Source organism: Hemicordylus capensis, chromosome 6, assembly GCF_027244095.1.
Source record: "Hemicordylus capensis ecotype Gifberg chromosome 6, rHemCap1.1.pri, whole genome shotgun sequence".
Taxonomy (NCBI): domain Eukaryota; kingdom Metazoa; phylum Chordata; class Lepidosauria; order Squamata; family Cordylidae; genus Hemicordylus; species Hemicordylus capensis.
In genome coordinates this window covers 73,490,704-73,518,514 of record NC_069662.1, presented here as the reverse complement: position 1 = coordinate 73,518,514, position 27,811 = coordinate 73,490,704, and the positions used below count along the sequence as shown (strand labels likewise).

Genomic DNA, 27,811 nt, shown 5'->3' with positions numbered 1-27,811 from the left:
AGACCCGGGTTCAAGTCCATGCTCAGTCAGGAAACTTTCACTCTGTAACGCTGAGCCTGTCATTTATTTTCTCTGCCTAACCCACAGAAGTAACAAAGTCTTGTAAAAACAAAAAGGGATAGCTCCAGTAGCATAGCAAGGTCAGAGGGGGCCTGTGTTCAAAAAATGCCCATTTCCCCTCATTTTTGCTTTTGCATGCCCTCCATTTCCCAGCCAGCCTACATGCCAATAAGAAGCTGGGTGGCTCTTTCCTCTCTCATTCACGGGAGAGAGGAAGGGGGCCATTCAGTCACATAACACCATGCGAACCAGCTGGCAAGCAGTGGGAGGTGGCAACAGTGGGTGGCCAGAGCAGCAGCAAGAGGGAGGAGGGGGCAGTGAGTGGGCAGGGGGTGAATAGCAAGCAGCCACTGAGAGGCCCTCAGCAGCCCTCTCTTCTCAGAGTGACCCAGAGAGGCTCATGTTCTTGGAACACAACTGCCCAATTCGGGTTACACCTCTGGATAGCCGCCACCCCATATATGCTTCCCTGAACGCCTTAGAGAGGGGCTGGGAGACAGACAGATAATATAATGTACTTTGTACACTGCAAAATAAAACCCAGACAACCTATCATCGTATTTGATAGCTTCACATGGGAAGACCTCAATTTGTCCACCTGTAATTTTCTGGGATGACAGCCTGCCCCATCCTCAGAGCTTGAGGTAAGTATACACACACATATAAATAAAACTCAACAAATATTAAGAACTCCACAGCATACCACCCTGTCTGTGGTCCCCAGCAGCCAGCCAAACTTTCCCCCCAGAGTCTTACACCAAAGTCTTGAACACCTTTGAACATACACTTGGAGTGTTCTGTATACTCCAGATAGTGTAGAGCTATCCTTCTTGCCTTTCTAGCATCACGGTGGGTTGAGGGGGCGGGTGGGGGGTGAGGGATGTTACAACTCCTTCCATTCAGCCACCCGTTCAACTGTAATCCTTAAGCACTAGGATGAATGACAGCTGAATCTTTCAGAAGTCTTTGCAATCCTTTACAAGTTGTCCGGCCAAAGGACTTATCACCCCAATGCACAATTCCTGTTCATACCAAGAGGAGGGGGGACTAGACTGCAGAATAAACCTCTCCTCCCTTGTCCCCCTCCTCAAAAGTGAAAAAAGAAGGCGCTTACCTTCTATGACCTGAGTGGGTAGAACAGCAGGGAGCAATGAACCCAAAAGTAGCAGAAGCAAATCCCAGGGCCACCGGGAACGGCTGGGGAGAATTGGGAAAGAGCAAAAAAGGAAGGAAAAGAGAAGTGAGACAAAAAGGTTCAGAGCAGGCATACAAGGGAGAAAAGGAGGGAGGGATTCTTACCTAGGTGGCATTTTGTAAAAGCCGGTCTTCAGGGAGAGACGGGTGCAGCTGCTTGCATGGAAAGGTAGAGGAAGGAAAAGGCAGAGGCTGCTGCTGCTGCTGCTGCTGCTTTCTCCCCCACCAGCACTCAGCCCAAGTGGAACAAAGGCAGCTCTCACTCAGGCTGGCTCTCAGTGAGTCATGGCAAGCCTACAAGCCAGGCTCTAGTACTGAAATCCGACTCCTTCTAAGTTTTCCTTACAGAGCCCACCGTCTCCCAGCTCTTCAACCTCATCCTCCAGTTCACTACTAAGACCAGGACCTGATGCTCCTCCTCCTCTCTGTCCTCAAACTTTCTGCCAAATGACAGTTATACACTACTGCACGCTCTTGGCCACTGACAGCTATATTGACTTCCTGGTTATAATCATTCTAGAGAAATAAATATTTCTTCTTCATCTTTCATTTGTTTAAATCATACTGCTTTTCTGTTGAATTGTGCTAGCTCCTGCCTTAGTAGGGTGGACACAGCAGAACCTTTTACAAGATTAGGCCCCAAAGCAATAACAAGTCTGCCTAAGAGCCAATCATTCCCTCCAATAGGGCTGGTGCAGGAGAGCTTCCCACAGAATACCCTTCCCTGTTATGATGTTTTAATTCATGGGTCTATGTATCATTTATCCACGTTACTTTAAGCTGCAAATTGGTAGAAAATCAATTTCTATGTTGTTGTTTTTAAATTAAATCAAGACCTCTGACAATTATCCTCATCAACTTGCACTGCTGATATACTCCACTTAGTTTGGGAGAGCCAAACTGAACACAATGAATAGAAGTAGGGATGTGTGAGCTGGGCTTGCCTGGTTTGGGCAGTCCACGTTTGAACTGCCCCCCCCCCCCAAAGGGGAGTGCCAGTCCGAGTTTGAACCGGACTGACCCCTGGCTCAGGGAGTATACTTGTAAAGGGGAATCTGGTGAGAGTTCCACTTTACAAGTAAAGGGCATTCCCAGTAAATGCGGGCTTCCATTTGTTTATTTATTGAATTTATATACCACCTAGTATAAAAATCTCTAGGCGGTTTACAGAATTAAAACATACAATATAACCCATTTAAAATTCATAAAAAGATAAAAGTTATAGATAAAAACACGTTAAAAACACATTAAAATTTTAAAATACAATCTCAGTTGAAGGCTTGGGAAAACAGATGCGTCTTCAGGGTCCTCCTAAAAGCAAACAGAGAAAGAGATGCTCCTATTTCAGCAGGGAGCACGTTCCAAAGCCCTGGGGCAACCACAAAAAAGGCCCAGTCCCAAGTAGCCACCAAACAAGTTTGCAGCACCTGTAGTCAGATCTCTCTCCAGATGATCTTAATAGGCGACAGGGTTCACGACAGAGAAGGTGCTCTCTTAAATACCCTGGGCCTAAGCCATTAAGGGCCTTATCCTATATAATAAAATGGTTGGTGTCTGCGTCCGTGTCTCTGACGGGTGTTCTGGGCATGCGCGGCTGGGCGCATGCGCAGAACACGCCGAGGGAGACACGGACGCAGGCACCGGTGGCCATGTTTGGCGGTTGGAGGAGAAGCGGTGAGCCGAGGAGAAGCAGCCACTGCCGATGGCGGACGGGGGGAGGAGGCGGCAGGGGAAGCTGGGCGAGGTGGCCTCGGCCAGAGGATGCGGTGCGGGCAAGGCGGCAGCGGAGCCGCGGCCTCGCCCAGAGGAGGCGAGGAAATACCTCTCTGCCTGACGCCCACTCCCTGCCCCACAAAGCCCAACCGTCCTCCGAAGCGGCGTCCGTTGTCGGCGTGGTTTTGTCCTGGCAAGTCGCTCTCACTCCGGCAGCCTCGGAGCGTGTGAAGAGCCACCGCCTCACTGTGCTGTGCAATGAGGAGGCTGCAGAGCGGGGCTGGCCGGGAAGGTGCTATACACCTTGCTCCGAAGAAGGAGGAGGGAAGAGCTCTCCCTCCCCCAGAACATGGGCCGCCAGCTACTGTGATCCGCGGTGAAGCCGAGGACTGGGCGCCACTTGGACTCATCCGCGCCAACAGCCCACTGCCGCTGCGACATTGGGAGGAAAGAAGCGCCTTGGGAACCGACGGGATGTGGAACGTGTGAAGGAAGCAGCAGGGTGTAATCGATGTGAAGACTGAGCAGGGTGGTGGTGTGTAGACCGCCCGAGGAGTGAAACAGCCGACCTTGAACACGTGCCTGGGAAGCGAGGGCCAAATCACACGTGACGTGGGTGACGGGTCGCATCCTTGCAAACACGCCAGGGCTATTTAGCTCTTGGCCAGGCAATGCCGGGACCGGCCACTGAGGCCAGGAGGAGCCCATGGGAGACTGGGGTGGGAGGGAACCGGGCAGCGGGACTTTCCTGTTCGCTGCACGGGAGGAGGAGTGGCGGCGGCCTGATAAGTAGAACTTTCAAAATGGAGGGGGAGGGGGAAGGGCAAGAGGGAGTGGGGCAGGAGAGAGGGGGAAGGGCAAGAGGGAGTGGGGCAGGAGGGAGGAGGAAGGGCAGGAGGGAGGGGGAGGGGGGAGGGGGGAGGGCAAGAGGGAGTGGGGCAGGGGGGAGGAGGGAGGGCAAGAGGGAGTGGGGCAGGGGGGAGGGGGAGGGTAAGAGGGAGTGGGGCAGGGGGGAGGGGAGGGGCAAGAGGGAGTGGGGCAGGGGGAGGGGAGGGGCAAGAGGGAGTGGGGCAGGGGGAGGGGAGGGGCAAGAGGGAGGGGGAGGGGAGGGGCAAGAGGGAGTGGAGCAGGGGGAGGGGGGAGGGCAAGAGGGAGGGGGGAAGGGGGGAAGGGAAGGGCAAGAGGGAGTGGGGCAGGGGGGAGGGGGGAGGGCAAGAGGGAGTGGGGCAGGGGTGAGGGCAGGATGGACTGGGACAGAAGGCTGAGAGGGAGGGGAGGGTGAGAGAGAGGGGTAGAAAGGGGGAGGGAGGGCAAGAGAGTGGGGTGGGAGGGAGGGGAAGCCGCCGCCTCACCCAGAGGAGGGCCAGAGAACGCGGTGCGGGCAAGGACGCAGTGCAGCCGCTTCTCCCCGGCCAGCCATGGTTTCTGGCCGGGGAAAAGCGGCCGAAAGGGGAGCAAAGCGGGGACCATGCAGGCAGGGAGCAAAGCAGGGACTATGTGGGACGCAATAGCGGTCTACTAACGCCCGTTTATTTAACGGGCTTAAAGTTACTAGTAGGTAATAATTAGCACTTCGTATTTCGCTCAGAAACCTATCAGCCGCCAGTGCAGTTCTTTTAGAATTGGTGTTATATGGTCCCTACGGGTAAACCCAGAGACCAATCTGGCTGCTGCATTCTGTACCAATTGTAGTTTCCAAACTACATACAAAGGCAGCCCCACGTAGAGTGCACTATAGTAGTCAAGCCTAGAGGTTACCAGCATATGTACTACAGTTTTAAGGTCACTAATCTCCAAGAATGGATGTATCTGGAGTATCAGCCAAAGTTGATAAAAAGCACTCCTGGCCACAGCCTCAACCTGAGACCAGGGAGAGTTTGGGATCCAGGAGCACTCCCAGACTACGAACCTGGTCTTTTAGGGGGAGTGTAACCCCATCCAAATCAGGCAGATCTAAGCCACCTCTCAGATCCTGACCCCCTACATACAGTACCTCCGTCTTGCTTGGATTTAACTTCAGTCTGTTATCCCTCATCCAGCCCAATATCACCTCCAGGCAGGCACTTAGGGGGGTCATGCCATTTCCTGATGAAGTTGGTATGGAAAAATAGATCTGGGTGTCATCAGCATATAGATAGCATCCCAGACCAAACTTCCTGATGATCTCTTCAGCGGTTTCATGTAGATGTTAAAAAGCACTGGAGACAGTATGGAGCCTTGTGGAACCCTACACTTCAGCTCTTGCTTTTCAGAGCAACAGTCTCCAAGCGACACCATCTGGAATCGGCCAGAGAGGTAGGAGTGGAAACTTTGTAAAACAGTGCCACCCAATCCCACCTCCCTCAAGTGACCCAGAAGGTCAATGGTATCGAAAGCCGCCGAGAGATCCAAAAAGATCAGCAGAGTCACAGTCCCTCTGTCGATTGCCAATTGGAGATCATCCATCAGGCCGACCAAGGCAGTCTCAACCCCATAGCCCACCTGAAAGCCAGTCTAGAAAGGATCTAAATAATCGGTGTCATCCAAAACTGCCTGGAGCTGAGAAGCAACCACTCGTTCAATCACCTTACCCAACCAAGGAAGATTAGAGACGGGTCTGTAATTAGCTAACTCCGAGGGATCCAATGCAGGTTTCTTCAAATAAGGTCTAATAATACCTTTTACCTTTAAAATGCAGGCGGTGGGGGCAATGGGAATGCTGGAGGTGGCCGCAGCAGCAGAGATATTGGAGACTAGTATTTTTAAGCCCGTTATGATAACGGGCGCTAGCTTTCTATCCCGTCTTTTCTGTCTCTCTCTCTCTCTTTCTGTCTCTTCCCCCCCCCCCTTGTCCCCTCTCTCTTTTTGTTTTGTTGTTGTCTCTGTTTTTGTTCTTCCTTATTTTGCTTTTACTTTTTTTGGAGGGGGGGTGGATGAATAACGGCCAAAATGGCCCATGAGAAGGTGGCCGCCCCCGCCTATCGCCCTCCCGCGCACCCAGCTGCCGGAGCCCACCTTACCCGCTCCAGCCCGAAGGAGAAGAGAGGAACTCGGAAACAGAGCTACTCTCTGTGTTAAGCTGCTGCCCATACTGTCGCAATGGACGCAATAGGTGTCCTTTGCATCCATAGCGGCAGTTTGAGCAGTGACTTAGCACAGAGAGGAGCTCTGCTCGTGAGCTCCTCTCTTTTCCCTCGGGCTGGAGCGGGTAAGGTGGTCTTTGACAGCTGGGAGGGCGATAGGCGGGGGCGGCGACCTTCTCATGGGCCATTTTGGCCCTTAATCTTTTTTTGGGGGGAGCGGGGAAGGTGATTTTGGGCAGCTGGGAGGGCGGGTGAGCAGGCGGCGGCGGCTGTGAGCGGGCGGGGGCCTCGTTGGCGGCTTCGCCGCCACCTCGCCCAGCTTCATTTTGGGCAGCTGGGAGGGTGGGTGAGCAGGCGGGGGCGACGGCTGTGAGCAGGCGGGGGCCTCGTTGGCGGCTTCGCCGCCACCTTGCCCAGTTTCCCTGTCCCCCGTCTCGGTCTTCCCCCGCCGCCATTGCCCTCGCCTTTTTCAGGGCGGCCGCTTCTGGTTGTCTCGGCCTCCTCTCGCCGTGCTGCAGCTCATGGCCGAGGCGGCGGCTCTACCGCCGCCTCGGCCACTTTCCCCCGCCGCCACACACCGGCTAATGGCCGCCCGTGGCTGTGGGACACTGGTGTCTGAGGTCCTGTGTCCCTTGGGCTCTTCTGGGCCTGCGCTTTGCGCAGGCCCAGAACAGCCCAGGGAGGCAGGGACGCAGATCCCCAACGTTCCAAGGCCACGGCCACTCACTTAGCCTTTTATTATATAGGATGGCGGCAGTGGCTCCTCCTCCAACCCGCCAGCTGGCCTCCCAAATGACTGCCTGGACAAGCTGCAGTCTGGTTCAGGCCTCTGCACACACGCGGAGGCCATTTTCATGACTTCCACACATGCAAATTGTGTGGTGATGCAAATGGCCTGTGCACATGCGGAGGCCACAAAAATGGTCTCTGCACATTTATTGGGAATGCCCTTTACTTATAAAGGTGAATCCTCACCAGATTCCCCTTTACAAGTATACCCCCCTGAACTGGTCCACGAGTCAGTTTGGTCTGGTTCTATGGGCGGATCAGACCAGACCAGTTCGGCAGAGCCAGAGCTGGGTCAGTTCGAATCTGGTCCGGGTTTGAACCTAACCAGCCAAACAGCCAACTCACACACCCTTAAATAAAAGTATAACAAGAGGGATGTCACCTATGCAAAAGGGTGGCAAGGATCACAGTTTTTGGCCTACCTCTCTTTCACTGGCATTTGGGGTTCAGTTTCCCTCTGGCTTCCAGCAATATACAATTCATTCTAGGGCTCCTGTACCTTCAATAGTTGTATAGGAAAAGATACACTGGGCCTCCCATCCACTCCCAGTATTAAATGACACATTGCCATTACGGGCTTGGACAGTACTTGGGAAATAGCTAAGCAAAAATTCAAAAGTCTCCTGTCTCTAAACATTTTCTTCTGCCATCTTCCCCCCATGGCCCACCCCCGCCCAAACAATGCTTCTGTAACTGCATGGGTGATATTCAATGGGTGATCACTACATCATACCAAAGAAAGCTCATTGCCTACGTTTCTAACTGTAATGCACACAGGAATCCTACCAGGGGAATAAGATGGCAACTCAAGTGGCTTGCAGGTATTGAACACACTGAAAGTGACTCCAATGCTCAAAACAACTCTCCATCTGAAAGCACACAAATGCTGCTTAATAGTGTTAACAGAAATTATATTGTTGTCCCGGCAAATTCTGTCTGCATTATTGTGCTTCCCCACCCCCCACCCCTTCAAAGTACTGACTGAATTCTGTGTATATGTCAGAGTTATGCATGCTTTAAATATCACTGTAACAGTGGCATCATTGATAAGCTTCAGAATTGTTTCCATGAGAAATATGATTTTAACCCACCCAGACACATCCTGAATAGAGCTTTTCTCTCCCACCGACTGTATGTACTGTCTGCCCAAAATAAGTTGTTTTGGATCCAATCAGACATATTTTGAGTTACATTACTTTGCACAAGAAGTGCATTTCGCTCCCCACCCCACAGTATTTCTGGAAAAGAAGCTGAGAATATTATGTAGAAGTGGCTCAATTAACTCAAAATGGAGTGTAAGGGGCAAGGGGTGGGGTGGGGGGCAAGGGGGATTCAGCCCAGGGCCATCAGATCACCTCTGTGTCCATAGCATTTGTATGGTGGTGGAGGTAGAGGAGGAGAGACTCTCTGAGGGATCCTCCAGATAGATGGAGTCAACAAAGGGAAGTTTTCCAAAGCCCCCCTGAAGCCAGCTATGAGGACTGGATATACAATATAGAAGTGCTGTGGTTGTACAGACAGAGGAGATGGAGTTTCCCCTTGGCTTTCATATAGCTTAATAACTAAGGACCCTTTCAAGTGGAGGGCTTTTTGCACTCAGAGGCATATCTAGGGAAAATAGCACCGAGGGCAAGCACTGAAATTGTGCCCCTGTCCAAACATCTGACACAATATTTCAGATAACTTTACCATAATATCAGCTCAAAATAACAAGTTCAGACACTTTCAGGAGAAACAGGTTGTAGGCAACACACACATGCATACACACACATACAACCACACATGTGGCACATATGTGCCAGTCGCCTTCCCAAGGAAATGCACCACATCCATGTGCTGGGCATGCCTCCATAGAGCTAAGCAGTGAAAACTCTCTTTAGCAAATGCTCTGCCACCTCAGCACACCTCACTAAAGGTTACTGCCTCCAAGAAATTCAGGGATAGTTTTTTTCTATCCAAACAGCTTTTGCCTTAAAGGGAGATGGCTGCAATGGGAAATCTTAGGGGCCCCAAACAATCTGAAATTATCCAGCAGCTTACAATAGGCTTGGATCCAGCAGCCTGATCAGGAAGAAGGCGGAAGTTGCAACTAGCCACAGAACAGCAAAACAGTGTGATATTCAGTTTTTTGGTGTTTTTTTAAAGCACCATACAAGCAGAGGCGTATCTAGGGAAAATAGCGCCTAGGGCAAACACTGAAATTGCGCCCCCTGTCCAAGCATCTGACACCCATCTTTCAGATAACTTTACCATAATATCAGCTGAAAAATACAAGTCAGGCTCGTTAATCTTTTAATATTTCAAAAACTATTTAGCAGTGGACTTAGCCAGACCAAAAAATGCTGGAAAACTACGAATTTCAGTATGCTGGGGCTCATGAAATACCCAAATACTATGTGGAGATGTACTTGGAAAACTAAACAGAAGTGCCTGTCTAATTTCTCTACTATGGAATTTAGCATCACTAGGGGTGTGCACGGAACCGCGGAGTTGCCGTCCGGCACGGGGGTGGGGGATTCCAAACAAGTTCGGGGGGGGCTTTACTTACCCCTCAAGAATGCCGCCATATTTCTTGAAGTAAGCGGGCGGCATACCTCCCTGCCGCCCGCTTCATTCCCCCGCCTCCGCGGCTGCTACTGCTGCTACCTTTGAATCAATACGCAATCGGGCGGCAGGGTATCTCCCAGCCCCTGCCGCCCGGCTCTTCAATGCCCCCCGACTTGGCTTAAATGGCCCTGCCGCCCCAGGACCCCTGCCGCCCCTTCCCTTCCCTTCCCATGCTCCCATTCTCAAGGGGTCGGCAGGAGAACTCCCCCGCCGACCCCGTCCCCTTCCCCAGGCGGCTGCGCTCTAAAGTTAGAGCGGGCGGCGGGAGAGCTCTCAGCCACCCGCTCGCTTCCCCGCTGCGGCGCTGCAAATGGCTTCTAGGAAGCCTTTTGCGCAGGCGTGCTAAAGGCTTCCTAGAAGCCATTTGCAGCGCTGCAGCGGGGAAGCGAGCGGGCGGCTGAGAGCTCTCCCGCCGCCCGCTCTAACTTTAGAGCGCAGCCGCCTGGGGAAGGGGACGGGGTCGGCGGGGGAGTTCTCCTGCCGACCCCTTGAGAATGGGAGCATGGGAAGGGAAGGGAAGGGGCGGCAGGGGTCCTGGGGCGGCAGGGCCATTTAAGCCAAGTCGGGGGGCATTGAAGAGCCGGGCGGCAGGGGCTGGGAGATACCCTGCCGCCCGATTGCGTATTGATTCAAAGGTAGCAGCAGTAGCAGCCGCGGAGGCGGGGGAATGAAGCGGGCGGCAGGGAGGTATGCCGCCCGCTTACTTCAAGAAATATGGCGGCATTCTTGAGGGGTAAGTAAAGCCCCCCCCGAACTTGTTTGGAATCCCCCCACCCGAACCAAAACCACGCGTGCCCGGACCGGTCTGGAGGCCTTTAGAATGGCCTCCGAACCGGTCCGTGCACATGACTAAGCATCACCATTACATACGTTTTAAAAATCAATGGAGAATTTGACTTTTCCCAGATACTCTGTAAATAATTAAAGGATATGCAGAGTAAACTGTGTCACTGCTTGGAATGTATTCTAGTCTTTCAGAAAGACAGTTAAAATGAGAGAAAGAGAGCAAGAAACTCCCAGTGGGCCTTAATATTAAGGGTTTCATACTGATTCAAAGACAAACTCACCATTAATAGCCATATTAGCAAGACATCACATTTAACTCACTTATCACAAGAAGCAAAGTAAGAGCAAATGAATACAATCCTAGCTCTTAAGCGTCAGCTCAGTATTCACAAGCCCTGATTCTCTGTACATAGTGCCAATCTGAATATGTGTACAGTGTCTTATATTATATTTTTATTATTATTATTTTTACCTGTAGCCCCTTTGGGGGGCTTCCTAAAGGCTGGGGGGGGGGTTTTGCAATGATTCCCCCTCACCCCGCTGGCCTCTAGGGCCTCGCAGGGACCATTTGAGCATGTGCAGTGGCCGTTTTTAAAAATAATCTTTTTTTTTAAAGGCCACTGAAAACAAAATGGCCACCGTGCATACTCAAATGGCCTCTGCAAAGCCTGGCATGACATAGAGCCTCACAGAGGCCATTTGAGCATGCACGGTGGCCATTTTGTTTTTTGGCAGCCATTTTTTTAAAAAAAATTAATTTTACAAAATGGCGCCCCCTTCAAGTGGCACCCGGGGCACGTGCCCTGCCTGCCCTACCCCTAGATACGCCCCTGCATACAAGTTAAAGGCAAGCACTTTCCAAGTGTGAAATCCCACAAACCTTATAATCAGTTTGGTTGACAATATGCAGATAAAGGCAGAGCTCTGTATAGAGAATTAAACAGCATGTGAGTGGATATTTCTGTTTCATTCCTTGCCTCTCCCCCCACACCCTTCAGTTTTGTCAGCCTACAAGGTATTAAATGAACACTATCTTTTAAAGGGATGTTTTATCCACTTACTTTTGTGCCATTTATATCTGTTTTTTAAATGCTCGGGTCCCTTGCCAACAACTTTGCATTCTTTTGACTCCCTAGATCAGGGAAAAATCTAGGCTTGGGTCTTGCAGAGGCCATTTGAGCATGTGCAGCAGCCATTTTTATTTTCAGCAGCCTTTTTTTAATTTAAAAAAATGGCCACTGCACATGCTCAAATGGTCGGCCTCGCAGAGGCCTTCTGAGCATGTGCGGCGACCTCCAAAATGGTCACCACAGTGATCCTTGTAGGCCCAAACAGGCCTGAAAATTAGCCCGAGACAGGCTGTGGCAGTGATCTAAGAGGCCAGCGGGAAGAGGGGGAACCTTTGCAGACCCCACCCCCACAGCTGTTAGGAAGCCCCCCGAAGGGACTACAGGTTAAAAAAAAAATAAATTAAAAAAACCCAGCAAATTGGGGAGGGGGTGGGGGGCAGCATGGCACTGGCGTGCCCCCCACAGTGGCGCCTAGGGCATGTGCCCTGGCTGCCCCCCCCCTAGTTTCGCCTGTGCTTACACTTCTGTGGATTTGCAGAGTGAACTGCATGTGGACATGCAGTAATTCTTTAGCACTCATTCTGCTATTTTCTGTCTGCACTAAGGCAGTGGTTTGCAACCTGGGCTCCTCCAGATGTTGCTAACTACAACTCCCATCACGCCGAGCTACAACTTATTGGTTCCAGGTTGGGAACCATTGTGCTAAGAGATGAAACACTGGCAGTTAGTTGTCTATACTTTTCCATTTTTAAAATCATACTTTTAAAAAAAATAAGTTCCATTGTTCCCCACTTCCCATTTATTGAACTTCTGCAGTGTTCCTCCCCCCTTTTGCCAAGACTCCTGAAACAGAAGAAAAAATGTTCGACACAGGAGCTCCTGCTCCTGTGGTCATCCCTCCAGTGGCTGTTGCTGGTATCTGCCTTATGTTTCTTTTTAGATTGTGAGCCCTTTGGAGACAGGGAGCCGTTCTATCTATCTGTCTGTCTATCTATGTAAACTGCTTTGAGAATGTCAGGATGCCGCCTTACCTAGTTGCCTGCATGGCCCTGCATAGTCCAGCAGAGAGCATAGCATCCCTCTTTTGGGGCTTCTGTCTCCCCACAAAGGGAGTGGGGGTGAAATGGTTCCAGACTGGTCAAGTCCTGGTGGGGTTGAGCAGGCAAGGCAAGGGTAGCTGCAGGGAACAACTCCAGTGGGGCAGCCATGTTGAGCATAGCAGGAAGCGAGACCAGGGAGAGGGTGAGGCTTGGAGGAGACTTTAAGCCCTGCCAGCTCTGTACCCCGCGGGGGATGTAAAGTCAAGAGCAGCCAATGATGAGGGCTGCTCTTGAGCATGGGAGTTGGCGGTTCTCCTGGAGCAGGAACTGGCTGTCAGGGCTAGACTGGGGACAATGAGAGTGTGGTGGAATATATGTGGGGAGGGTGCTGGGTTTTGAGCAGAATGGGTACTTAAGGGTGGGAGTATTCACTGCTACTGAATGTGGTGGGGCGGGGGGTGGGGTGCATTGGGAATATGCCTTGTTGCCCTGCGAGCCAGTCCAAACCTACCAGCTGGATGCAACAAACCAGGAGGAGGACTGAGGTGATGAAGTGATGAAGTCATCTCCTCCCCAGTCTACTCTGGGGCTGACCTTGTCTGTTCCCATCCTCCTCCCCCTTGGAGCCTTCCAGAGAACTTTGGTAGAAGCGTGGTATAGAAATATTTGTATTAATAGTCATTGTTGTTGATAATTAATCATTTCCTGGAAGCTCACAGATCATTCCCTTCTGCTCCCACCTGATTATTCCCCTTCAATGACTTTGCTGCAATCCTGTACATATTTTCCTGGGAGTAAACCCCATTGAACATGATGAGACTTCCTGGGAGTTGTAGTTTAACAACACCTGGAGGTGCCCAGGTTAGGAACCACTGCTCTAGGCTACCGCTAAAATAATTATCTAGGCTATAAGAAATCACTAAAATGCCTATAACTTATTTTATTTCCTGGCAGTTGTATGGTAACCTTTTCTGAGGGCATTATCTCACCAAACTTTCAAGCAGTAGGTACCGGGGGGGGGAGGTCCTCTAAAGGTAATTATTAAAGTTTGGGGTCACCCCACCTCATAATTTGTTCATTTCTTTGCAGAATGGAGTGGAATTTGCATGCATGTCAAAGTTTGGAGGCTTGACTTTTTGCCATTTAAATCCCTGTGACCAGGGCAGTTGGAACTGGAACAATGTTTGATGGACAGCCCTATTCTTTACCTAAAATTCATTGTTCTCTCCCACCCCACTTCTTGAGCAGAAGTTCCATTAGCAGTGAGATTTTACATCTGAGTAAATATGCATGGAGTAGTTTTTATTTCTAAAAATAAAAGGGGGACAGAAAATTGTAATAATGATAAAACTGGCCTCAGATTTAAAAACAAAACAAAACAAAAACAAAAGGGGCAATGACTGGAAGCAAAGTGGTGCAATGGTACAGTAAGAGCGTGCATGAACTTGTTTGGAGGCCCTTTTATGGGATGTAAAAGTGACTGGCGGTTTGGCCAGTTCGAAAGCGGGGGTGGGATACTTTTAAGGGAGGAGGAGGATGCTCTTATCCCTCCTGCCACATTTCCCCCACTGGCGCTGCAGTTTAAAAGGGTCCAGTGGGGCAGCAGCGTACCTCCCTGACACCCTGTTGCCTGGTTGTACTGGAAGTAACCAGAACTACCCGATGCACATGCGCACAGCCAATGTGCACACAGCATGCGCACAGCCAATGTGCATGTGCGAGCACCTGACGTGCGCATGTGGGTAAAGTAATTCCGGTCACTTCCAGTCTGACAAGGCAACAGGCAAGCAGGGAGGTACGCTGCCACCCCGCTGGCAGGCAGCGCTGGCAGGGGAAATGTGGCAGGAGGGGTAAGAGCACCCTCTCCCACCCTTAAAGTTATCTCCCCACCTTCGAAGAGTTTCCCACCGGTCCTGTGCCCATCCCTATTGCACTGGTCCACTCAAGTGAAGAAGCGGGGGCTGGGATCCATTATTCCTTAAGTGGCCTTATGACAGAGGTGGGCAAACTTGGCCCTTCAGCTGTTTTTGGACTACAACTCCCAGGATCCCCAGCCACAATGTGTTGTGGCTGGACAAGATCGAAGTTGTAGTCCAAAAACAGCTGGAGGGCCAAGTTTGCCCACTCCTACCCTTTGACTTGTTTGTACCTTTCCTCATTGCACATGTTCTGCTAATGTTTTCAAATTGAGTAAATGAAAATAAATTGGTGTTTTATGGGAGTGATACAAATTCCACATAGGATAAGGAAAACGTCATCTGAATGCTCCATAAAATGCCATTAATGATGGAATTAACCACTATCTGGAAGGGGCCTAAAGCTGCTTCTTTAACAGGCATTGACCGCTAGAAGTTGCTTCCTTCAATAAGTATTCATGGCTTTTGACAGCTTGTGGCTACTAAGTACTGGATAATTCCTGTACTTGGGAAGAACAGAAGGAAATAGTTTGGCAATTGGAATGTAAGCAGCAGAGCAGTTTCTTTTTGCAAGTGGCAGCAGAAAGTTGTTTCAGGGTGTCACTATGTTTGGTTTGGAGAAACTGACACAGCTTTATGGACTAGCTGCGAGCTCTATCTGCAGTTTGACTTTCATGCTTTATGTAGAGTTGTGAACCAAGAAATGTTACAGAAACCCCACGATTCCCCCATATTACTCTCTCCTCATAAAGAAAGTGGCCCTGTAAATGCCTGTTATAATTTCCCACTGCTTGGGGAAGTGCTGGAGACTTCAGCAGCTATCTTATGCATGCTTACTTGTGAACCACTGAACACAACGGAACTTAGTGCCAAGTCAACATGCATAGGATTCAGCTACTAGGCTTATTAGGGAATAAATGCACATCTTCCCCTTCTCCCATTACATTTTCAAACATCTTAAAACACAGATGTTACTCCCAGGATCACACATATGCCTTTCAGTGCAGAGTCTAATTTCTGGTAATCCTTTGTTCTCTTACCCTGTCCAAGCCAAACAAATACTAGATTTCTCAAGAAAGGCTACCAGCTGAATTGAAGAATGGCCAGGCTGCTCTAGTGCCTTCAACAGTGACTTCATTTGCATAAACCAGCAGGAGTTTCCCCATAGATAGCTTCCAGCTCTTGGGGTAAATGTTGAGTGAAGCCACTTTGAATTACACTCGTGGTATGAAGGAAGCAGCCCCTCCCCTCTGCTCTCAAGTTTTCTTTTGGTGTAAGCTCACATTGCATGCCTCCGTGTTTTCCTTCTAGCCAGTGGGGAGGGGGGAGGGAAGGAGAGAGAGGGAGAGAAAGAGAGGGAGAGAAAGAGAGCACGCGTGAGAGAGAGCGAGCGCGCACACTCCTTGGGTAGGAACACAAAGTTGCCTTCAAAACATCTTGTCCGATACTGGAAACAACACTAACAGATTTCTTCCCTTTCCCCCAACACATGCGTGGTTTTTAACCAGTGAAAACCTTAAGCAAGCAGGCTAATATTGTTCAAAAAAGTCAACTTGAGCAAACACAGAGGTTTTACTTTTGTAACTAGAACTTAAGGAGTTTGCTTCCTGCAGCTAGGCAAGCCAGCTCGATTTGCATTTCTAAAGAGCTATATCTGCATTCCTAAAGAGTGTTTCCCTCTTATCATGTTAATGATGTACTTCTGGCCCAAGGAGGCAATGGGGTGGCAGGGAGGTGCACTTTTAAAGTGCAGTGCCCTCAGAGGAAATGTGACAGGAGGGATAAGAGCATCCTCCCCCACCCTTAAAGGTATCCCACCTGCCTTTGAATTGGCCGAACCACCAGTCATTCAAACCTGTTCATAGGCCCATAAAAGGACCTCCAAACAGGTTTGTGCACATCCCTAGGAATTATCAGGGATCAGATTGTTATGAAAACAAACTGCTCCAAACTCCATGAAAAACTGCTACTGGAGTGGAAACTTACCTTGGAAAAAGTTATAGAGATGGCTAGAAGGAGGGTGGGAAATGCTCTTCTTAAGAACATAAGAACAGCCCTGCTGGATCAGGCCCAAGGCCCATCTAGTCCAGCATCCTGTATCACACAGTGGCCCACCAGATGCAGCTGGGAGCCTACAGGCAGGAGTTGAGGGCATACCCTCTCTCCTGCTGTTACTCCCCTGCAACTGGTACTCAGGCATCCTGCCATTGAGGCTGGAGGTAGCCTATAGCCCTCCGACTAGTAGCCGTTGATAGACCTCTTCTCCATGAAGTGATCCAAACCCCTCTTAAAGCCATCCAAGGTTGGCTGTCACCACATCTTATGGCAGAGAATTCCACAAGTTGATTATGCGTTATGTGAAAAAGTACCTCCGTTTGTTGGTCCTAAATTACCTGGCAATCAGTTTCATGGGATGACCCCTGGTTCTAGTTTTATGTGAGAGGGAGAAAAATGTCTCTTTCTCCACACTATGCATGATTTTATAGACCTCTATCATGTCTCCCCACAGTCGTCCTTTTTATAAACTAAAAAGCCCCAGGTGTTGTAGCCTTGCCTCATATGAAAGGTTCTCTAGGCCCCTGATCATCTTGGTTGCCCTCTTTTCCAGTTCTACAATGTCCTTTTTTTGATGTGGTGACCAGAACTGTACAGTACTCCAGGTGTGGCTGCACCATCATTTTGTATAAGAGCATTAGAATATTAGCAGTTTCATTTTCAATCCCCTTCTGAATGATCCCTAGCATGGAATTGGCCTTTTTCACAGCTGCCACACATTGGGTCGACATTTTCAACGAGCTGTCCACCACAACCCCAAGATCCTTCTCCTGGTCAATCACCAACAGCTCTGATCTCATCAACATATACTTGAACTTGGGGGTTTCATCCCAATGTGCATCACTTTACACTTGCCAACACTGAACCACATTTGCCATTTCGTCACCCACTCACTTAATTTGGAGAGATCATTTTGGAGCTCCTCACAATCCATTTTAGATTTCACTACCTGAAAGAGTTTGGTATCATCTGCAAATCTGCCCACCTCACTGCTTACCCCTACTTCTAGATCATTTATGAATAAATTAAAAAGCACCGGTCCCAGTACAGATCCCTGGGGAACCCCACATCTTACTTCCCTCCACTGTGAAAACTCTCTGTTTATACCTACCCTCTGTTTCCTGTCTTTCAACCAGTTAGCAATCCACACATGTACTTGTCCCCTTATCCCATGACTGCTTAGTTTCCTCAGGAGTCTTTGATGAGGAACTTTGTCGAAAGCTTGTTGGAGTCCAGGTATACTATGTCAACTGGATCACCTTGATCCACACACATGTTGACACTCTCAAAGAACTCCAAAAGGTTGGTGAGGCTAGATTTACCTTTCCAGAAGCCATGCTGGTTCATACCCAGCAGGGCCTGTTCTTCTATGTGCTTTACAATTTTATCCTTGAGGATGCTTTCCATCAATTTGCCTGGAAAGGACATTAAGCTAACCGGCCTGTAATTTTCTGGATCGCCCCTGGATCCCTTTTTGAAAATTAGTGTTACACTGGCTACTTTCCAGTCCTCTGGGACAGAGCCTGATTGCAGTTATATATGTTAGCAAGGAGGTCGGCAATTTTACATTTGAGTTCTTTGAGGACTCTTGGATGGATGCCATCTGGCCCTGGTGACTTGCTAGTTTTCAATTTTTCCAGGCTGTTTAGAACATCATCTCTTGTCACCTCTATCTGACTCAGTTCTTTAGCCTCCATCACCCAAAAAACAGTTCATGAACTGTTCCTGGTTCATGAACAAATATATGCTCAGTATCCTCTGCCATGAAGACGGATGCCGAAAACTCATTTAGCTTCTGTGCAACCTCCATATCCTCCTTAATAATCCCTTTCACTCCCTCATTGTCTAATTATCCAACCACTTCCCTGGCAGGTTTCTTTCATCTGATGCATTTAAAGATGTTTTTGTTATTCCCCCTTGATGCTTTTAGCTAAATATTCCTCAAACTCTCTTTTTGCCTCCCTTATTGTCACCTTGCATTTCTTTTGCCAGAGTTTGCTTCCTTTTTGTTCTCTTCATTTGGACAGGCCTTTCAATTTCGGAAGGAAGTCTTCTTCCCTTTTATGGCTTCCTTGACGGTACCTGTTAGCCATGCTGGCATCCTCCTGGACTTAGTGGTACCTTTCCTCCTTTGGGGTATACAGTCTAACTGGGCTTCTAGTATTGTGGTTTTGAGTAAACTCATGCATTCTGGAGCAAAGTGACTCTCCTGATATTCCCTTTCAGTTTTCTTTTCACCATACTCCTCATTTTGGAGAAGTTTCCTCTTCTGAAATTCAAAGTGTCTGTGTTAGACTTCCTTGGTGATTCTCTCCCCGCATGTATGCTGAATTTGATCACACTATGGTCACTGTTCCCTAAAGAGTCAATGACACTGACATTACGCACCAGGTCCTGAGTGCCACTCAGGATTAAGTCCAAGGTCGCCTTCTCTCTGGCTGGTTCCATGACCAACTGTTCTAGGGCACAGTCATTTAGTGTATCTAGAAATTTGACCTCTTCACTGTGCCAAATCACTCTCTTTGGCATCCCAAAACCAGATTCCTGAAATTTAGACTGTTCAGTCTACCAATTCTTATCTTCTCATATGGCATTGCCCCAGAAAGTGTTAGCACAAGAAAGGAGGAGCTACCGCTGCTACTGATGTAGAGACTGCCCCAAAAGCCAATTTTGCTCACTGTCTTGTATGGAAGGTCACTTGCAATTGGTGGAAGAAAAGAAGACACTTTGCTAAGGTTTGCAAGTCTGCTGTCCACTCCATTACTGATTCACTATATGATAAGAATGAGGCAAATGAACCACATCCTGACAGTGTTTTAAGTGTGACATACTCAAAGCCTGCATGAGCTGCCCAGAGAACAATTTGTTATGGGGAGGCTAACAAAGTTTAATTAATTAATTGTTTGTTTGTTTATTCTTCACGTGTCAAGTAAAATGTAGTGGCCATGAAGTGAGGATGATGGCTGATTCTGTTTCTCTGTATGCTATAATCTCCCATCTACTTTACAAGAAACTCCTTCCCACAGCAAATCTGCACCTGCTGCCTCCACATACCCCACCTGGGATATGGTGGTTCCCCTATTGCCAAAAATGGATATTTCACTGCTGTCCTGGAATATAAAGGACGTACTGCAGAAGGAAAAGTGTACTTGCCACAAAAAGGAATCTCAGTATTGGGTTGGAAACAACATAAAGATATATGGATAGTGTTAGACCCAAATAGCATGGAACCTGTATTACAGATGGAGCATCCCTATGCTGATATGATTGTTAGTTTCTTGGATGTATCTGATACCCCCAGCACTGCCATACATTTGAAACATAACATTCATTTGAAGGCAAATGTGATCAAGTGAGGAATGTACCCATTTCATTGCACCAACCACTTAAAGAGGAGCTTTCAAGACTACAGCATGCTGACATCATAGAACCTGTTGATTAATTGGAATGGGTCTCTCCCAAAAATCAAATGGTATGCTTCAAATGTGTGGAGATTTAAGAGATATGAACTCCAACAGACTTGGTGAAAGCTATTCAAGAACCACCAGAGCCGCACAACGAGGATGTGCTTCAATCATTTTTAGGACTTTGTGAGTATTACTCTAAATTTGTTAGACAATTTGGCTCCAAAGTTGCTCCATTGCATCTTATTTTTTAAAAGACTAGCATTTAACTGGGATGCATCATGCTTCTATCAGGTTCTCCATTGCTGAAAGCCCTGCTCTTACCTCTTTTGACACCAACAGGCACTCTATTGTAACCACTGATGCTTCTGAATATGGTTTGGGTGCAGTCTTGACCCAGCAAAAACGGGTTACTCCTCATTCTACTTCAGGAAAATCATCTTTTGAACACCTGAGATGATGCAAAGCTACCATCAAACTTACCCAATGGCAACAATGGATAGGGCTTTCCATGCCATCTCACCCTCAGGATACAGAGATTCGTGAATGGGTAAGGGAGAAACAACAAAAATATAAATATAAATTATATGTAAATAAGAAACAGGGTGTGAAACAGTGAACTTTGAGCTTTGAACAATGGGGGACTTTGAGTACAGCTGCTCAAAGTGAGAAAGGAATGTTAGAAAGTGAGAAAGGAATGTTACTGATATTCTGGACCAAAACAAATAATCAAGATCCAACGAGATTCTGTCCTATTGGATGATGGAAAGAAATGGAATAGTACGAGATTTTTCAGCATGCATACTATGAGACAAAAGGGAAAGGAGTCTGATAGGAACTGGAAAGGAATTTGATCTTGCCTCCACTTTTGATCTTGCAGATGAGGCTGATGAAAGTGATGGACAATCTTCAGTACCAGAATAACAAACAGTTCCTGTGCCAGAGAACCCAAGGCTTAGGAAGAGTGTGTGAGACAGGAGGAGACCACCTAAAAGACTTCAAGACTTTGTCATCAAACTTTAATCAATTCAATTATGTTTGTTTTAAAGGGGGAGGATGTGTTGTATTCTATCTACCAGTCCTTTATGTTTTGTTGATTAGAAGTCTGACCAAGTGGGGATTCTGTAGAGTGTGTATTGTGTGGGGGTCAAAAAGAAAAGGGAGAGAATGGAGAAGGAGAAAATGGATTTGTTTCTGGAATAAAGTCTTAGTTAAACAAACATAGGCTTGATTTGTATTTGTGAGGGAAGCAGCTATAAAACACTATCCTTGCAGAAATGAAAAGCTAGTGATTAAAATTTGCATAGTCAGAAAGAACATTGTGCTTTTCACAGACTAAAAGCACTTATGGTAACATTTTATGACACGATTCTCATCAGTAGACCAACAAACTCTTTTCATAATGTAATAAAGAGGAAACCTCTAATAGCACAGCTGCACTTCCAAATGATGCTGTTGCCTATGAAATGTCAAAGAACTTCAGTCAGAATGTGCATGATCCTAAAACAGAAGCCTTGCGGAAAGGAATGAACTTTGTCTCCATGGTGATCTACAGCCTTGCCTTTGTCTTGGGGGTCGTAGGGAATGGGCTGGTCATCTTCATCACTGGCTTCCATATGAAGAGGATGGTCAACACTGTCTGGTTCCTCCACTTGGCCATTGCTTGTCTTTGCCTTCACCTTCTTCCTGAGTGATGCCTACACAGCACTGGGCTTCCACTGGCCATTTGGCCTGGCCATGTGCAAGATCAACAGTACCTTAGCCTTCTTCAAGCTCTATGCCAGCGTTTACCTCCTCATGGTCATGAGCATAGACCATTGTACTTCCGTGAGGTGCCCCATGTGGTCTCACAATCACCGGACACCCCAGCTGGCTTCTTTTGTGGTCTTAGGTGTTTGGATTCTGGCTTTGATGCTGTCTTCTCCTCATCTCTATTTGAGGGGCACTGCATTAAATCGAAAAAATATGAGCAAGTGCTTTAACAATTATAGAAACACTGCCAAAGAAGCGTATTTAAAGTACCATACCATTATTATCAGCCGGTTCATCTTTGGGTTTGTTATCCCCTTCATATCATTGCTTTTTTGCTATGGGACAATTGTCTTGAAACTCAGAAGGAACAAGCTAGCCCAATCCAACAAGCCCTTCAAGGTCATCACAGCAGTAATTGTGACCCTTTTTGCCTGTTGGTTACCCTATCACATTTTTTCTTTCTTTGAGCTAAAAATGAATGAGCAACCTGAAATGCATTTGGTGCTCCTTACTGGAATTCCCCTGACATCCAGCTTGGCTTTTGTCAACAGCTGTCTCAACCCCATCCTGTACGTCTTCATGGGGCACAATTTCAAGGAGAGGCTGAGACACTCGCTCTTTTCTGCATTTGAAAATGCCTTCATTGAGGATGGCAGTCAGAGCACAACATACACCAAGGAGAGACCCTCAGTTGAGTTGCAGTCCTTATCATGAATGTGGTTGCTCTCTTTATTTCTAACACTTCCTGTCTTCAGATCAAGATTACTCATTGCATTCATTCCAAACCAGTTCCACACTGTCAATTTTTGTGTGCACTGGATCCTTGCTTTTGGGCTCGGTTCTCCCAATTGAATTTGATGTGCAAAGGTTTTGAGGAAGTCTGGCCCCCTTTCCCATGACCCAAGAAAGATGCTCTGTGCATGTAGCTGATATGCATCTACATGCACTTCTACCGGCCAGGGTTTATCTGATCCCCACTGAAATTAACGGATGGGCCTAAGGCAAAGACTGGTGTGTATTCTCATGTAGAATCTAGCCCCAGAACTTGAGTTGGAACAGAGCCCAAATCTCTCTCTCTCTCTGCAATCATATATATGAGTCAATAACATGGGTTTGAAGAGAACCCCTGGTGCATCCAGGATAGAAATGGAAGAAGGTTAACAGCAACAATAATTCCCCCCTTAGCCCTCCCTGAGCCTGCTTTCCAGTGGGTCATCCTCTCACATGGCCTCCACCATTGACCAAGGACCCTGTACTGCTGAAATGTGCTTTCAGCTTCAGGGCTACCTTTTGTGTCTTGTTTGTTTTTCTTGATCTTTTGATTTTTGAGCCAGAGAGAGACTCCACTGAATGCAAGTGGGCACAAAGAGAGGATAAAGAGATACTGACAATACCTTTTGCAGTTCTTTTTGTCTCTGCAAGGCGATGGCATTGCGCCCGCATGTGGAATGAGCATGCCTGACTTCTGAGGTCACCAGGAGGGGGCCTTTGGTGCATCCCGCCACCTTCAAACGTCTAGCTAGTGGTGACATATTGAAGGGCCTTCTTTGTAGTGGCACCCACCTTTTGGAACTCTCTGCCATGTGAGATCAGGCAAATCCCATCCATCCTGAGGTTCCTTTGCCTCTCTTTCAGCAGGCATTTTTTAATGTCCTTGTGAGCTAAACTGGTAGCCCTTGTATTGAAATCATACTGTGAATCTTGCTATTGCATCCCCCACCTTAGAACTGCATTGCTTTTTATTGTTTTTCACAACAATGACATGAGCCACCACACACAAATGGAAAGGCTGGATGTGAAAGATACGTAAATATAATACTTAAAATAGTGGAGAGAGTGTTTGTGCTTGAACTAAGGGTCAGATTATGAGAAACGTGTGCTTCCTTGCTTGTCTTGTTCTATTGAATTTGTAGCAATCCTGATCCAGATTAAGAAAATCAAATGGGGAAAGGGAATTTTAAGTCTTCCTCCTGCTCTGGTCCCAATCCAGATCAGCCCTCTGCAGCTGCTGTTTCTCCCAGGAAATAAGCTCTGATTGGAAGTTTCCCTCCAGGGACCAAATGGAAGTTTCTCTCCTGGGGCCAATTGCTAGTGGGGGAGGAGTAAAGATAAGAAGTGTAATGTGGGCAAAAGGTTAAAGCCCTCCCACTATGGTCCTAACCTGGATTGGGCACCTCGGCAATTTCTATCTATTGTACAACACACACACACACATACACAGAGAGAGCTGTGCTGTCTTTTTGAAAAGAGAGGTATTTCCTCCTGCACCAGACATAAGTAGCACAACCATTGTTCACATGACCACAAGAGAGGTGGGCTTGTGGGACAGCAGGAGACTACCTGCCTTCCCCCAGATGACCAGAGTCCGATCAAGGCTCTGCCATCCACACACCCACATGAGTGGCACTAGAGCGAGCCAGGCAGTTATTGAGAGTGGGGCGGGGAAGGAAACCAGGCTGCCAGTTATCCCATAATGCACCATGTGAGCAGTGACAATGGGACTTCCCCTCCCTCCCCGCAAATGTGCCAAAGTGGACTTCAGCCCCAAGTGTGCTGCTCCCAACATGCTGTTCTCTCCAGTTCTGTGGCAATCACATGCATCTTTGCCTCCCTGCTCAATGAAAAGCAGGACATGATGATGTGCTCCCAGGCTGGAGCTGGAGATCAGGAGAAGAGTTATGTACAGAGCCTGGGGTGACATGAGTCATGGCCAGCATCAGGGGGTATGATCAGGAACCCCCCTCCCCACACTTCCCATTTGGCCCTGGGCCCTGCACCCAGGACAGAATGTTTATCAAATGCATGACTGGTTTATCAAATGCATGACCAAGTTAGATGGATATGTCCTGTTTAGTGCCCTTGAACCCCCCTCTTTCCATTCTTTGCTGTAAAGTACTGAAATATGCTGCTGAATTTGGATCCCATGTGACAATATCATTCCATTGTCCTGAATGAGTGAAAAAGCATGGAAGCAAGAACTGAAATACCGAGGGAAGAGAGTAAATGCAACCCCCACGGTGTGTGTGTGTGTGTGTGTGTGTGGTGTTGCCTTATCCCAATCACAGGAGAGTGCATAATGATTGACACAGAATCCTGCCCATCTCCCTCTCAAATCTCATGAAAAGCAGCACTAAAGAAAGGGTATCCTCCCGCTAATAAGCGGTGGGGTGGGATTGGAGGCAGTTTTAAATTGGGAAATGGGAGAACTAAGAATTCAGTAGGAGCAAAGAATTCAGCAGTTGCAAGAATTGTTCTCTAAGGTTTGCCTGCTGGAGAAGTGCCTGCTTTCCTCTATTTATCTCCTGTCTGGGTATTTGATCAAATAAGGAAATAAAGTCTATGTTTGATAAACAAAACAAATGAAGAAACCATAAGTCATCACTGCTTTCTCTAAACTTTCCGAGACTGCTTTCTGAGGCTACACACTCTAAGAGTGCATAACTGCTCTTATAATCTGCCAGGAAATGCGAGTAAGGAACTAATCTACACGCAAAGCCATTCGCACAAAGCATTTGTTTGAAGTGCACAGCTTGCATCTTCTGATAGAAGACGTTGCAGCCTTGAGGTCCTCTTGGACATCAGCCCTGAAAGTGGAATTGGGCAGAAAATCTTCGAGGACAACTACTTCTAGACAAGTGGATTGAAGCATCAAGTGAGTAGGAGGACCTGGGGGTGGTGGTGAAGGAATGTGAAGGGGCTATTCCCCTGGATGATTTGTATACTTATAGGTGCCCGCTTGAGTTTGTAGTTCTGAGACTGCAGAAGGTGCAATCATGGAGAAACGTGGACACTTCAAAGGTTCTGGCCAATGTGAGGTCTTCCAGAGACGATTCTTCTGAAAGCAGACAGTTCAGCAGTTTTGGCTGTTATCTCTCAAAGGGGCGTGGGCTTTGGTTGGTAAGGTTAGAATAGCTAAGTACATAAAGGATTGAATCCCTAGATCTAAAGTGGCAGACAAATGTCTTTAATTTAATTATTCCTTCTTCATGGGTAAGGTAGAAGCAGAAGGGTAGAAGCCAGAATATGGGAAAATAAAGAGAAGTATGGATGCCATCTGGAGTTTTTTAGTTTAGAAAAAAGGCAATTATGGGGAGACATGCTAGAGGTTTATAAAATTATGAATGATGTGGAGAAAGTAGGTAGAGAAATTTTTTTCTCCCTTTTGCACCACACTAGAACCAGGGATCATCCCATGAAACTGTTTGCCAGGAAATTTAGGACCGACAAAAGGAAGCACTTTACACAACGCATAATTAACTCATGGAATTCTCTGCCACAGGTTGTGGTGATGGTCACCAACATGCATGGCTTTTAAGTGGAGCGTAGAACAAGTCATGGAGATCAGGTCTATCCGTGGCTACTAGTCCTGATGGCTGTAGGCTGCCTCCAGGCTCAGAAGCAGAATGCTTCTGAATGCCAGTTGCAGGGGAACAACAGCAAGAGAGCGAGCACACTTTTGTCTCTTGCCTGTGGGCTTCCCAGATGCATCTGGTGGGCTACTGTGGGAAACAGGATGCCTGACCAGATAAGCCTTGGACCTGATTTAGCAGGGCTGTTCTTACATTATGTTCTTATGAAATGGAGTTAGATCCTTGGGGATAACAGGATAGAGACAGAATATGGACAAGATGGCAGAGGGAGGTTGAAACCAAATTCATTAATGTAAGATGTGGTGGTGATCACTAGATATAGATTATCTTAAAATGCTTAGAATGGAGGCTGTTAGCTGTGATTAAGAAGGAGGAGGGATTCCTTCAGTCCAGAAGCAAACTTTGCAGGGCTGGCACAGCTTTCCAGATTATTAGTTTAGAAAAAAGGCAATCATAGGAAAGGTATGGACAGGGATCCATCAGAGGTTAATAGCTGCAAGAGCCAAATGAAGACCTTCCTATTCAGAGGCAGAATATTTCTGAAAGCAGAATGCTGGAAAGAAATAAAAAGGGAAGATCTTTGCCTATTGCTGAATATTTATGAAATACAGATACTGGATTAGAGGGGAAGGTTGTTGCCCTCATACTCTGACGGTGAATCTCCTGATTCTTTGGCTGAGTGCTGTAGAGGCCAAAATGCTGTATTAGGCAGAAGTTAATCTGATCTAAGATTCTTATCCCCTTGCTGTTTTGTTTCAGATAGGTAAAGGCGGAAGACGAGAGTGAAGGAGCAATGAACCCAAATGCAACAACCATTTTTATTTATGCCTGTTCATATGTCTTCAGTATCCACTCCTATGATGCAGAATGCATCACCCAAGCTTTGAAGAAAAGGATGGACATTGTCTGCATTGTGCTCTACAGCTTCATCTGTGTTTTGGGGGCCGTAGGAAACGGGCTGGTCATTTTTGTCACTGGCTTCCGAATCAAGAAGACAGTAAAGACTGTCTGGGTTTTCAGCTTGGCCACTGCTGACATCACCTTCACCTTTTCCCTGCCACTCTTTATTGCCCATATCACTCTGGACTATCATGGCTGGGCCATGTGCAAGCTCAGCAGTGCCATACTGTTCCTTTACATCTTCTCCAGAATTTTCTTGCTTGTGGTCATTAGCATAAATCGTTGGATTTGTGTGAGGTACACAGTGTGGGCTTGGAATCATCAGACACCCCAGCGTGCTGCTTTGGTGGCCTTGGGTATTTGCATCCTGTCTTTGGCGGCAGCATCTCCATACATCTGTTATAATGAAACTAAACCCAGCCCACGTAATGTGACTTGGACCTTTCTCAGTAATGGCCATATGCAGGAACAAGGAAGACATACTTACCATGGCTTGACTATCAGCCTGTTCGTCCTTGCCTTTGTCATCCCATTCATCATCATCCTCACTTCCTATGGGGCAATTGTTTTGAGGCTCAGGAAGAGCCCATTTCCTAAATCGAAAAAACCATTCAAACTTTTCACAGCCGTGAGTGTGGCCTTTTTTGTCTGTTGGCTGCCCTTCCACTTTATTTCTTTCTTTGAGATACAAGGATCAGAAAAGTGTGGCCTGCAAAAGGTGTCCTTTGTTAGTAATGACTTAATTCATTGTTTGGCTTTTTCCAGCAGCTGTCTCAACCCCATCCTGTATGTCTTCTTGGGGCATAATAACAAGAAGAGGTGGTCCCTCCTCTCTGCGATGCAGAATTCCTTCCACTAGGATAGCAGCCCAAGTACAACAATGACCAAGGATAACTCTTCGACAATGCTAGTCCCAAAATTTAAGAAAGCAGTACTCTCCGAGATCATTCACACAATCAAAAATTGAGGCTCTACACGTGATTGGTGTGCAGAGCCTAATAGGGTTATGCGAGGAGAGTGGGTAGCCCACTCTCCCTGCAGACAATCATCCAGCTAGCCCTGGGCGGCCAGATCTGCCGCCCACATTACTATA

The 27,811-nt window shown here is 47.7% G+C and overlaps 2 protein-coding genes and 1 pseudogene across 4 annotated transcripts in view; 2 read left to right on the top strand and 1 right to left on the bottom strand.

The window, feature by feature from the left end:
• Positions 1-7,284, bottom strand: part of COL15A1 (collagen type XV alpha 1 chain) — a 301,360-nt gene extending 294,076 nt beyond the window's left edge. For 2 of the 3 annotated variants that reach the window (XM_053259434.1, XM_053259437.1), the window contains exons 1-2: positions 1,360-1,654; positions 1,175-1,257 (exon numbers count right to left, since the gene is read on the bottom strand). In XM_053259434.1, coding sequence (XP_053115409.1) covers positions 1,175-1,257; positions 1,360-1,370 — 94 coding nt within the window. In that variant the 5' untranslated portion in view covers positions 1,371-1,654. Of the gene's footprint in view, positions 1-1,174; positions 1,258-1,359; positions 1,655-7,240 lie in introns of those variants that run through there. The other variant, XM_053259431.1, reaches the window with a different exon arrangement.
• LOC128331349 (chemerin-like receptor 1) lies at positions 5,431-27,577 on the top strand. Its single transcript, XM_053264691.1, has 3 exons — positions 5,431-5,612; positions 24,910-25,100; positions 26,578-27,577. The coding sequence occupies exon 3, from the start codon at positions 26,612-26,614 to the stop codon at positions 27,575-27,577; it is 966 nt and encodes a 321-aa protein (XP_053120666.1). The 5' UTR covers positions 5,431-5,612; positions 24,910-25,100; positions 26,578-26,611.
• Positions 21,163-22,162, top strand: LOC128331350 (chemerin-like receptor 1; annotated as a pseudogene).
• Positions 27,578-27,811: the final 234 nt, after the last annotated feature.

Excerpts from the sequence above, each read along its gene's own strand:
- LOC128331349 (XM_053264691.1), top strand. The coding sequence starts at position 26,612 with ATGAACCCAAATGCAACAACCATTTTTATTTATGCCTGTTCATATGTC.